The sequence below is a fragment of the Oncorhynchus keta genome, chromosome 22 (genome assembly GCF_023373465.1).
Source record: "Oncorhynchus keta strain PuntledgeMale-10-30-2019 chromosome 22, Oket_V2, whole genome shotgun sequence".
In the NCBI taxonomy this organism is placed as follows: Eukaryota; Metazoa; Chordata; class Actinopteri; order Salmoniformes; family Salmonidae; genus Oncorhynchus; species Oncorhynchus keta.
Genome location: NC_068442.1, coordinates 55,784,997 through 55,797,620, shown reverse-complemented (window position 1 = coordinate 55,797,620; position 12,624 = coordinate 55,784,997). Strand labels below are relative to the sequence as shown.

General features: G+C 47.2%; 1 protein-coding gene across 1 annotated transcript in view; it reads left to right on the top strand.

Annotated features, from left to right (window-relative positions):
- Positions 1-10,442, top strand: part of tmem131 (transmembrane protein 131) — a 142,291-nt gene extending 131,849 nt beyond the window's left edge. The window contains exons 29-33 of the mRNA XM_052475677.1: positions 4,871-5,137; positions 5,431-5,509; positions 5,594-5,679; positions 7,378-7,520; positions 9,728-10,442. Of these exons, the coding sequence (XP_052331637.1) occupies positions 4,871-5,137; positions 5,431-5,509; positions 5,594-5,679; positions 7,378-7,520; positions 9,728-9,982 (830 nt within the window). The 3' untranslated portion in view covers positions 9,983-10,442. The remainder of the gene's footprint in view (positions 1-4,870; positions 5,138-5,430; positions 5,510-5,593; positions 5,680-7,377; positions 7,521-9,727) is intronic.
- Positions 10,443-12,624: the final 2,182 nt, after the last annotated feature.

Below are 12,624 nucleotides of genomic sequence, written 5' to 3'. Positions count from 1 at the left end.
TCTCCCTAGGGTCAGAGTCCACGCTCTCCCTAGGGTCAGAGTCCACGCTCTCCCCAGGGTCAGAGTCCACGCTCTCCCTAGGGTCAGAGTCCACGCTCTCCCTAGGGTCAGAGTCCTAGCTCACCCTAGGGTCAGTCTCCACGCTCTCCCTAGGGTCAGAGTGCTAGCTGTCCCTAGGGTCAGAGTGCTAGCTCACCCTAGGGTCAGAGTCCACGCTCTCCCTAGGGTCAGAGTCCACGCTCACCCTAGGTCAGAGTCCACCATTCTCTCCTAAATGTTCTGTTAGGGTCAGAGTCCCTTTCGCTCACCCCCAGGCCTTGTCAGGAGGATTCTTGCCGTTTCCCGTGGTGAAGCGGTGTCCAGCTGTCCCTAGAGCTGGGTCACAGGCAGCTCAGGGAGAGAAGGAGTTCGCTGCTCACCCTACTGTCAGAGTCCACTCACCCTAGGGTCAGTGTCCATTGAGCTCACCACCCTAGTTCAGTGTCCTAGCTCAGAGCCCTATTCAGAGTGCTAGCTCACCCTGGGTCAGAGGACCACGCCTATTCCCTATATAGTGCACTACTCAGACCAGAGCCCTGTTCCCTAGGGTCAGAGTCCTATATAGTGCACCCTAGGGTCAGTGTTCCCTAGCTCTACCCAGGCCAGTGTCCCTATATAGCTCACCCTAGAGTCAGTGTCCTAGCTCACCCTAGTGTCAATGTCCTAGCTCACCCTAGGGTCAGTGTCCTAGCTCACCCTAGGGTCAGTGTCCTAGCTCACCCTAGGGTCAGTGTCCTAGCTCATCCTAGGGTCAGTGTCCTAGCTCACCCTAGGGTCAGTGTCCTAGCTCACCCTAGGGTCAGAGTCCTAGCTCATCCTTTAGGAGCCAGTGTCCCTAGCTCACCTTTAGGAGCCAGTGTCTACTTTAGCTCAGAGCCCCTAGTGTACACCAGAGCCCTGTTCCCTAGCTCACCCTAGGAGCCAGTGTCCTAGCTCACCCTTAGGAGCCAGTGTCCCTAGCTCATCCTAGACCAGAGCCAGTGTTCCTAGTCACCCTTTAGGGCCATATGTCCCTAGCTCACCCTTAGGAGTCAGTGTCCTAGCTCATCCTAGGGTCAGTGCCATATTCCTAGCTCACCCTAGGAGCCATATTCAGTGTCCTTTTATTTGTCACATACACCCTAGATGGTCAGTGTCCTTGTGCTCAGTTCCTACAATGCAGTAATAACCAACAAGTAATCTAGCTCACCAAAACTAGGGTCAGTGTCCTAGCTCACCCTAGGGGATCAGAGTACATAAAGCTCATCCTGAGGGTCAGTGTCCAGAGCTCACCCTAGGGTCAGTGATGGTAGCTGCACCCATAGGGTCAGTGTGGCATAGTTCATCCTAGGGATCAGTGTTACATAGCTCAGTCGAGGGTCATTGTATACGTATGCATATGAGATGAATAATGGGGTCAGTAACAGTATATAGCTCATTGTTTAAAGTGGCTAGTGATATATTTACATCATTTCCCATCAATTCCCTAAAAGTTCTGGAGTTGGGTCAGTGTCAATGACAGTGTGTTGGTTCCACTCAATGTTAGTGGTGGCTGTTTAACAGTGCCTTGATAGGGTTTATCAGTCAGGAGCTTTGATGCACCTGTACTGACCTCCCTTCTGGATGATAGCGGTTGAACAGGCAGTGGCTCGGTCTTGCTGTCCTTGATGATCTTTATGGCCTTCCTGTAACATCGGGTGGTGTAGGTGTCCTGGAGAGCATGGAGTTCGCTGCTACTGATGGGACAGACCTCACTGCCTCTGGAGAGCCAGAACCACCGGTGATACAGCCCGACAGGATGCAATTATCTGTAGATTGAGTGCTTTTGTGACAGAGCCCTATTCCAAAATGTGCACCCTATTCCCTATTCCCTATAGTGCACTACTTTAGACCAGAGCCATATTCCCTATATAGTGCACTACTTTAGACCAGAGCCCTGTTCCCTATATAGTGCACTACTTTAGACCAGAGCCATATTCCCTATATAGTGCACTACTTTAGACCAGAGCCCTATTCCATATATAGTGCACTACTTCACATTTTATTTGTCACATACAAATGGTTAGCAGATGTTAGTGCGAGTGTAACGAAATGCTTGTGCTTCTAGTTCCGACAATGCAGTAATAACCAACAAGTAATCTAGCTAACAATTCCAAAACTACTACCTTATAGACACAAGTGTAAGGGGATAAGAATATGTACATAAAGATATATGAATGAGTGATGGTACAGAACGGCATAGGCAAGATACAGTAGATGGTATTGAGTGCAGTATATACATATGAGATGAGTATGTAAACAAAGTGGCATAGTTAAAGTGGCTACATGTATTACATAAGGATGCAGTCGATGATATAGAGTACATTATATACGTATGCATATGAGATGAATAATGTAGGGTAAGTAACAGTATATAAGGTAGCATTGTTTAAAGTGGCTAGTGATATATTTACATCATTTCCCATCAATTCCCATTATTAAAGTGGCTGGAGTTGGGTCAGTGTCAATGACAGTGTGTTGGCAGCAGCCACTCAATGTTAGTGGTGGCTGTTTAACAGTCTGATGGCCTTCAGATAGAAGCTGTTTATCAGTCTCTCGGTCCCAGCTTTGATGCACCTGTACTGACCTCGCCTTCTGGATGATAGCGGGGTGAACAGGCAGTGGCTCGGGTGGTTGCTGTCCTTGATGATCTTTATGGCCTTCCTGTAACATCGGGTGGTGTAGGTGTCCTGGGGGGCAGGTAGTTTGCCCCCGGTGATGCGTTGTGCAGACCTCACTATCCTCTGGAGAGCCTTACGGTTGTGGGCGGAGCAGTTGCCGTACCAGGCGGTGATACAGCCCGACAGGATGCTCTCGATTGTGCATCTGTAGAAGTTTGTGAGTGCTTTTGGTGACAGAGCCCTATTCCATATATAGTGCACTACTTTAGACCAGTTGCCTATTCCCTATGTTGTGCACTACTTTAGACCAGAGCCCTATTCCCTATGTAGTGCACTACTTTAGACCAGAGCCCTATTCCCTATGTAGTGCACTACTTTAGACCAGAGCCCTATGTAGGGATTAGGGTGCCATCTGGGATACAGTCCTGGGTTGGCGTACATTTTTATCAATTAACCTCTCTGGCACCAAATTCAAAACAACAGAAATCCCATAATTAAAATTCCTGAAAACATACAAGTATTTTACACCATTTTAAAGATAAACTTGTTGTAAATCCAACCACAGTGTCCGGTTTCAAAAAGGCTTTACGACGAAAGCACACCAAGCGATTATGTTAGGTCAGTACCTAGTCACAGAAAAACACAGCCATTTTTCCAGCCAAAGAGAGGAGTCACAAAAATCAGAAATAGAGATAAAATTCATCACTAACCTTTGATGATCTTCATCGGATGACACTCATAGGACTTCATGTTACACAATACATGTATGTTTTGTTTGATAAAGTTCATATTTATATCCAAAAATCTCAGTATACATTGGCGCGTTATGTTCAGTAGTTCCAAAAACATCCGGTGATTTTGCAGAGAGCCACATCAATTTACAGAGATACTCATTATAAACACTGATGAAAGATACAACTGTTATGCAAGGAATTTTAGATCCACTTCTCCTTAATGCAACCGCTGTGTCAGATAAAACATTTAAAAAAAGACTTAACAGAAAAAGCACACCATGCAATAATCTGAGTACGGCGCTCAGACACCAAAACAGCCAGACAGACATCCGCCATGTTGTGGAGTCAACAGAAGTCAGAAACAGCATTATAAATATTCACTTACCTTTGATGATCTTCATCAGAATGCACTCCCAGGAATCCCAATTCCACAATAAATGTTTGTTTTGTTCGATAAAGTCCATAATTTATGTCCAAATACCTCCTTTTTGTTTGCGCGTTTAGCCCAGTAATCCAAATTCATGAGGCGCGATCACTATGTCCAGACGAAAAGTCAAAAAGTTCTGTTACAGTAGAAACATGTCAAATGATGTATAGAATCAATCTTTAGGATGTTTTTAACATAAATCTTCAATAATATTCCAACCAGAGAATTCCTTTGTCTTCAGAAATGCAATGGAATGCAGGTCGCTCGCGTGTAATCAGCTCATGCCACTCTTGCAGAGCCCTGACTCATTCATCTCTCATTCCGTCTCCTTCACAGTAGAATCCTCAAACAAGGTTCTAAAGACTGTTGACATCTAGTGGAAGCCTTAGGAAGTGCAATATGACTCCATAGACACTGTATATTCGATAGGCAATGACTTGAAAAACTACAAACCTCAGATTTCCCACTTCCTGGTTGGATTTGTTCTCAGGTTTTTGCCTGCCATATGAGTTCTGTTATATTCACAGACATCGTTCAAACTGTTTTAGAAACGTCAGAGTGTTTTCTATCCAAATCAACTAACAATATGCATATCCTAGCATCTGGGCATGAGTAGCAGGCAGTTTACTCTGGGCACGCTTTTCATCCGGACGTGAAAATACTGCCCCCTACCCCAAAGAAGTTAAGCCAACTCAGGGAGTAAACTGAAATTCATTACGGTTACTCTATTGGTGCAGAATAAACCCCTGTTGAGATATATCTGGGATAATATAAGAGGCGTTTCATCTGCAAGCCGCAACTGAGACGATAATGTTGATGGTTTCAGCAGATGAATGTAATTAATGTTAACTAAATAATAGAAGTCCTAGAATCAATCCCTGTGGAACACCACATTCACGACTGCCTCCTCTCTCTCCTGTCTCTCCGCTTCCCTGTGGAACACCACATTCTCTACTGCTTCCTCTTTCCTGTCTCTCCGCTTCCCTGTGAAACACCACATCCCACTACTGCCTCCTGTCTCCACCCTGCAGAAGCCGACAGTCTCCAGCAGACCTCCCTCCAGACCATGAATGCAGACACCTTCCTGAAGAGACCCATCTCAGCTAGGACCTACTCCCATCCCTGCTCTTCCCCCAGCCTAGTGACCAGGGGAACATACAGCCAAGTACTCAATGCCAATAGTGAGACCAACTTGAAGAAGGCACCAGGGAACAAGCTAGCTAATGCCACCTCTCTCCTGGGCAAGAATGGCAATCCTACTTTTGCAGCCGTGGCTGCGGGATACGACAGAAGCCCAGGTGAGCTGCCATAGCAAATTGTCAACCCTCTGATACTTTTGTATTGACTAGACTACAGGGCAGGGTAGCCTAGTGGTTAGAGTGTTGGACTAGTAACCCGAAAGGTTGCAAGTTCAAATCCCCGAGCTGACATGGTACAAATCTGTCGTTAACCCACTGTTCCTAGGCCGTCATTGAAAATAAGAATTTGTTCTTAACTGACTTGCCTAGTTAAATACAGGTATTATAAATAAGTTGTGACCATAGTGTGATGGTTTTCAGGCAAGTTGTGACCGTAGTGTGATGGTTTTCAGGTGGCAGTGGCCCAGGTCAAAGAGCCCAAAGGAAGACTCTAGCTCACGTGACCTCAGTGGAGAGCGAAAGCTCAGACAGGTAACATGTCGCTCTCTCCAGGCGCTCGCTCTATCGCTTTCTCGCTCTGATTCCAAATAATCCATTCATTTTCCCTCCATCTAGCTCAGGATTATGGTCTCCCATAGGATTCAACCCTGCCAACTCCTTCTCTGCATTCGGACCCAACAACTCCTTCAATCTGACAGGAGGTAAGAACTGGAATCAGGGGAGCACAATGAGGCTTCAGGCTTTATGGTGCTGTCATGTTGTCTCCAGCTAGGGGCTTTATGGTGCTGTCATGTTGTCTCCAGCTAGGGGCTTTATGGTGCTGTCATGTCTCCAGCTAGGGGCTTTATGGTGCTGTCATGTCTCCAGCTAGGGGCTTTATGGTGCTGTCATGTCTCCAGCTAGGGGCTTTATGGTGCTGTCATGTCTCCAGCTAGGGGCTTTATGGTGCTGTCATGTTGTCTCCAGCTAGGGGCTTTATGGTGCTGTCATGTCTCCAGCTAGGGGCTTTATGGTGCTGTCATGTTGTCTCCAGCTAGGGGCTTTATGGTGCTGTCATGTCTCCAGCTAGGGGCTTTATGTCTCCAGCTAGGGGCTTTATGGTGCTGTCATGTCTCCAGCTAGGGGCTTTATGGTGCTGTCATGTTGTCTCCAGCTAGGGGCTTTATGGTGCTGTCATGTCTCCAGCTAGGGGCTTTATGGTGCTGTCATGTTGTCTCCAGCTAGGGGCTTTATGGTGCTGTCATGTCTCCAGCTAGGGGCTTTATGGTGCTGTCATGTCTCCAGCTAGGGGCTTTATGGTGCTGTCATGTCTCCAGCTAGGGGCTTTATGGTGCTGTCATGTCTCCAGCTAGGGGCTTTATGGTGCTGTCATGTCTCCAGCTAGGGGCTTTATGGTGCTGTCATGTCTCCAGCTAGGGGCTTTATGGTGCTGTCATGTCTCCAGCTAGGGGCTTTATGGTGGTGTCATGTCTCCAGCTAGGGGCTTTATGGTGGTGTCATGTCTCCAGCTAGGGGCTTTATGGTGGTGTCATGTTGTCTCCAGCTAGGGGCTTTATGGTGCTGTCATGTCTCCAGCTAGGGGCTTTATGGTGCTGTCATGTTGTCTCCAGCTAGGGGCTTGATGGTGCTGTCATGTCTCCAGCTAGGGGCTTTATGGTGCTGTCATGTCTCCAGCTAGGGGCTTTATGGTGCTGTCATGTCTCCAGCTAGGGGCTTTATGGTGCTGTCATGTTGTCTCCAGCTAGGGGCTTTATGGTGCTGTCATGTCTCCAGCTAGGGGCTTTATGGTGCTGTCATGTCTCCAGCTAGGGGCTTTATGGTGGTGTCATGTCTCCAGCTAGGGGCTTTATGGTGCTGTCATGTCTCCAGCTAGGGGCTTTATGGTGCTGTCATGTCTCCAGCTAGGGGCTTTATGGTGCTGTCATGTCTCCAGCTAGGGGCTTTATGGTGCTGTCATGTCTCCAGCTAGGGCAGCCTACTACTTTTAGTTCTGTAAGAAATTGGATCCATTACATTTGATGGTGCGTTGTAATATGGCGTGTTTAGAAATCCTGCAGTTATTGTGCTGTAGTGGGTGTTGGCTTATTTCTGGGATTTCACATTAGACTATAGTGATCTGGACTGTAGTGGATCATCAATCCACATTAGACTGTAGTGATCCGGACTGTAGTGGATCATCAATCCACATTAGACTGTAGTGATCCGGACTGTAGTGGATCATCAATCCACATTAGACTGTAGTGATCTGGACTGTAGTGGATCATCAATCCACATTAGACTGTAGTGATCCGGACTGTAGTGGATCATCAATCCACATTAGACTATAGTGATCTGGACTGTAGTGGATCAATCCACGTAATTATTGCTAGTTTTAAAGGCGTGTTTTGTTTGTTTTCCAGTCTTCCGTAGGATGTCCTTCCCGAAGACATCCGAGCCTCAGCAGACTTGGACTGAGTTGAGCTCTGCGTCCTCGTCTCTCTGGGATTCCCCCAGCAACCCCCTGCACTCCTGGCTCAGCAGCTCCCCCACTGTCCCCACCGCAGTAAGACCGCCCATGTTATCATACATACCCCTGTGGTCAGACCCCCTCACAGTACCGTAACATACATACCCCTGTGGTCAGACCCCCTCACAGTACCTTAACATACATACCACTGTGGTCAGACCCCCTCACAGTACCTTAACATACATACCACTGTGGTCAGACCCCCTCACAGTACCTTAACATACATACCACTGTGGTCAGACCCCCTCACAGTACCATCTTAACATGTGTTCAGACCCCCTCATAGTATCATCTTAACATGTGGTCAGACCCCCTCATAGTACCATCTTAACATGTGGTCAGACCCCCTCACAGAACCATCTTAACATGTGGTCAGACCCCCTCATAGTACCATCTTAACATGTGGTCAGACCCCCTCATAGTACCATCTTAACATGTGGTCAGACCCCCTCATAGTACCATCTTAACATGTGGTCAGACCCCCTCATAGTACCATCTTAACATGTGGTCAGACCCCCTCATAGTACCATCTTAACATGTGGTCAGACCCCCTCATAGTACCATCTTAACATGTGGTCAGACCCCCTCATAGTACCATCTTAACATGTGGTCAGACCCCCTCATAGTACCATATTAACATGTGGTCAGACCCCCTCATAGTACCATCTTAACATGTGGTCAGACCCCCTCATAGTACCATCTTAACATGTGGTCAGACCCCCTCATAGTACCATCTTAACATGTGGTCAGACCCCCTCATAGTACCATCTTAACATGTGGTCAGACCCCCTCATAGTACCATCTTAACATGTGGTCAGACCCCCTCACAGTACCATCTTAACATGTGGTCAGACCCCACTCATGGAGGACCATCTTAACATGTGGTCAGACCCCCTCACAGTTTCACCATCTTTTAACATGTTCAGACCCCTCACCTGGTCTACCAAACTTTTAACATGTGGTCAGACCCCTCTCATGGTCTACTGTACCATCTTAATATCTCCTCACCTGGTCTACTGCTACAAACCTCATTTAATATCTCATCTTAAAACCTATGTGGTCACATCTCCCTGGTCTAGTACCCTATTTAACATCTCACCTGGTCTACCCCTCAAACCATCTTAACATCTCCTCACCTGGTCTACTGACAAACCCTTTAAGGACTCATGGTCTACTAAAACCTATTTAACATCTCACCTGGTCTACCTCAAACCATCTTAACATCTGGTCTAGACAAACCCATCTCCTCACCTGGTCTACTGTACCATTTAACATCTCAGACCTGGTCTACTCACAAACCTATTTAACATCTCCTCACCTGGTCTACTGCACAAAACCTATTTAACATCTCCTCACCTGGTCTAGGTACAAACCTTCATCTCCTCACCTGGTCTACTGCTACAAACCTATTTAACATCTCACCTGGTCTACTGCTAGAAACCTGTTTAACATCTCCTCACCTGGTCTACTGCAACAAACCTATTTAACATCTCCCCCCTGGTCTACTGCACAAACCTAAACCTATTTAACATCTCTCACCTGGTCTACTGCTACAAACCTATTTAACATCTCCTCACCTGGTCTACTGCTACAAACCTATTTAACATCTCACCTGGTCTACTGCTACAAACCTATTTAACATCTCCTCACCTGGTCTACTGCTACAAACCTATTTAACATCTCACCTGGTCTACTGCCACAAACCTATTTAACATCTCCTCACCTGGTCTACTGCTACAAACCTATTTAACATCTCCTCACCTGGTCTACTGCTACAAACCTATTTAACATCTCCTCACCTGGTCTACTGCTACAAACCTATTTAATATCTCCTCACCTGGTCTACTGCTACAAACCTATTTAACATCTCACCTGGTCTACTGCTACAAACCTATTTAACATCTCCTCACCTGGTCTACTGCTACAAACCTATTTAATATCTCCTCACCTGGTCTACTGCTACAAACCTATTTAACATCTCACCTGGTCTACTGCCACAAACCTATTTAACATCTCCTCACCTGGTCTACTGCTACAAATCGATTGATGATATTGTATATCTTTCTGGTAACTTCCAGTCCATCTAACGGGGGTTCTTCAGTGATATAATGTCCAGGTAACCCCTCCATGTCCACCAGTAGTAAAAGCTTGATATTATATAGCCTGTAGTGCTCTGGACAGACTCGCTTTATATAGGTGAGATATATTGAGACGTTGACAAATGATTCCCTCTGTTTCTCCAGGCCGTCCTGGGTAGCAGCAGGAACCCCTGGTCCACCACCACCCCCTTTGGCAGCTCCATCTGGTCCACTAGTGGTGACACTGCACTACACTCCTTCACTCCCACCACCACCTCCTCCACCCTGCCAGACTTACCCAGCAGCATCCCCACCGTGGGCCTGGCCCCTCCAACTGCCCCCACTGAGATGAGCCGTTCCTACGACCCCTGGAGGCCCACCCTCAGCAGACACGGCTCAGAGCCCTGGTCCAGCCACTGAGGAGTAACAGGCACTCGCTCTTAGCCTGGTCCCAAATCTGTTTCAGCTCGTGCCAACTCCAATGCTGTCTTTATCAAGCCAAACATGGCGACGTGGCATGAAATTGATTGCCAAAGAGTTGGCGTAGCACCAACAGGCTGGAACTCAGGCTAACTCAGGCTAACTCAGGCTAACTCGCTCTCACAGATGTGATCGTTCTTAACTGAATTATCATGCATTCATGTAAATGGCATATTTACGTCATGTGAGCAGACCTCATGTACATATTCTGGTCTAAATCAGAAACATACCATGGTATCAGTTGTTAAACAGTACTTAAATATACATCAAAACAAATAATTTTATCGACGAGTCCCGTCAAGAAAAGGTTTCAATGTAATTTGGTAGCCCCAGCACTTTCTGACACAAACCAAAACCCCCTGATCATTTAGTTCACAGCAGTTACATGCTTTTTATTCAGGGGGGGATACAGTCTTGATTCATTTTTAGGAACACCTCTTAAATGTAGACAAGAGGAAAGGAATGTTTTTACCGACACAGGAGCTTGGTAATACTGGTCTGTAACACCTGGTCCAGGCCGCTGGGAACAGAGCAGAATGCTTCTGGTAATACTGGTCTCACTGTTGTTCTGGTCTGTTGTCCACTAGCTCTGGTCCAGGTCTGCTGGACCAGAGCTAGGTAATGCTGGTCTGTTGTTCACCTGGAGGTCGCTGTACAGAGAGCTTGGTAATACTGGTCTGTTGTTCAATGGTCTGGTCTGTTGTGGTCTGTTGTCCACTAGCTCTGGTCCAGGTCACTGTAACACCCTGGACCAGAGCTAGGTAATGCTGGTCTGTTGTCCACTAGCTCTGGTCCAGGTCACTGTAACACCCTGGACCAGAGCTAGGTAATGCTGGTCTGTTGTTCACTAGCTCTGGTCCAGGTCGCTGTAACACCCTGGACCAGAGCTAGGTAATGCTGGTCTGTTGTTCACTAGCTCTGGTCCAGGTCGCTGTAACACCCTGGACCAGAGCTAGGTAATGCTGGTCTGTTGTTCACTAGCTCTGGTCCAGGTCACTGTAACACCCTGGACCAGAGCTAGGTAATGCTGGTCTGTTGTCCACTAGCTCTGGTCCAGGTCACTGTAACACCCTGGACCAGAGCTAGGTAATGCTGGTCTGTTGTTCACTAGCTCTGGTCCAGGTCACTGTAACACCCTGGACCAGAGCTAGGTAATGCTGGTCTGTTGATCACTAGCTCTGGTCCAGGTCGCTGTAACACCCTGGACCAGAGCTAGGTAATGCTGGTCTGTTGTGTTGGTCTGCTCTGTGGCTCAGTGCTGCTGTATGGTGCAGTGTTACTCTGTTGAAATAAGCACGTTGAGTGTAGCAGACACATACAGCGCATTGGGAAAGTATACAGACCCCTTGACTTTTTCTACATTTAGTTTAGGTTACAGCCTTGTTCTAACATTTAATAAATAGATGTTTTTTTTCCCCTCAATCTTCACACAATACCCCATAATGACAAAGCTAATTTATAATTTTAAAAAGTACTTTGTTGAAGCACCTTTGGCAGCGATTACAGCCTCGATTCTTCTAGGGTATGATGCTACAAGCTTGGCACACCTGTATTTGGGGAGTTTCTTTCATTCTTCTCTGCAGATCCTCTCAAGCTCTGTCAGGTTGGATGGGGAGCGTCACTGCACAGCTATTTTCAGGTCTCTTCAGAGATGTTTGATCAGGTTCAAGTCCAGGCTCTAGCTGGGCCACTCAAGAACATTCAGAGACTTGTGCAGAAACCACTCCTGCGTTTTCTTGGCTGTGTGCTTTGGGTCGTTGTCCTGTTGGAAGGTGAACCTTCGCCCCAGTCTGAGGTCCTGAGTGTTCTGGAGCAGGTTTTCATCAAGGATCTCTCTGTACTTTGCTCCGTTCATCTTTCCCTCAATCCTGACTAGTCTCCCAGTCCCTTCTGCTGAAAAACATCCCCACAGCATGATGCTGCCACCACCATGCTTCACCGTAGGGATGGTGCCAGGTTTCCTCCAGACATGACGCTTGGCATTCAGGCCAACGAGTTCCATCTTGGTTTCATCAGACCAGAGAATCTTGTTTATCATGATCTGAGAGTTCTTTAGGTGCCTTTTGACAAACTCCAAGTGGGCTGTCATGTGCCGTTTACTGAGGAGTGGCTTCCGTCTGGCCACTCTACCATAAAGGTCTGATTGGCGGAGTGCTGCAGAGATGGTTGTCCTTCTGCAAGGTTCTCCCATTTCCACAGAGGAACTCTGGAGCTCTGTCAGAGTGATCATTGGGTTCTTGCTCACCCTGACCAAGGCCCTTCTCCCCCGATTGCTCAGTTTGGCTGGGCAATCAGCTCTAGGAAGAGTCTTGTTGGTTCCAAACATCTTCCATTTAAGAATGATGGAGACCAGTGTTCTTGGGGACCTTCAATGCTGCAGAATGATGGAGACCACTGTGTTCTTAGGGACCTTCAATGCTGCAGAATGATGGAGGCCACTGTGTTCTTGGGGACCTTCAATGCTGCAGAATGATGGAGGCCACTGTGTTCTTGGGGACCTTCAATGCTGCAGAATGATGGAGGCCATTGTGTTCTTGGGGACCTTCAATGCTGCAGAAATGTTTGTTCTTGGGGACTTCCTC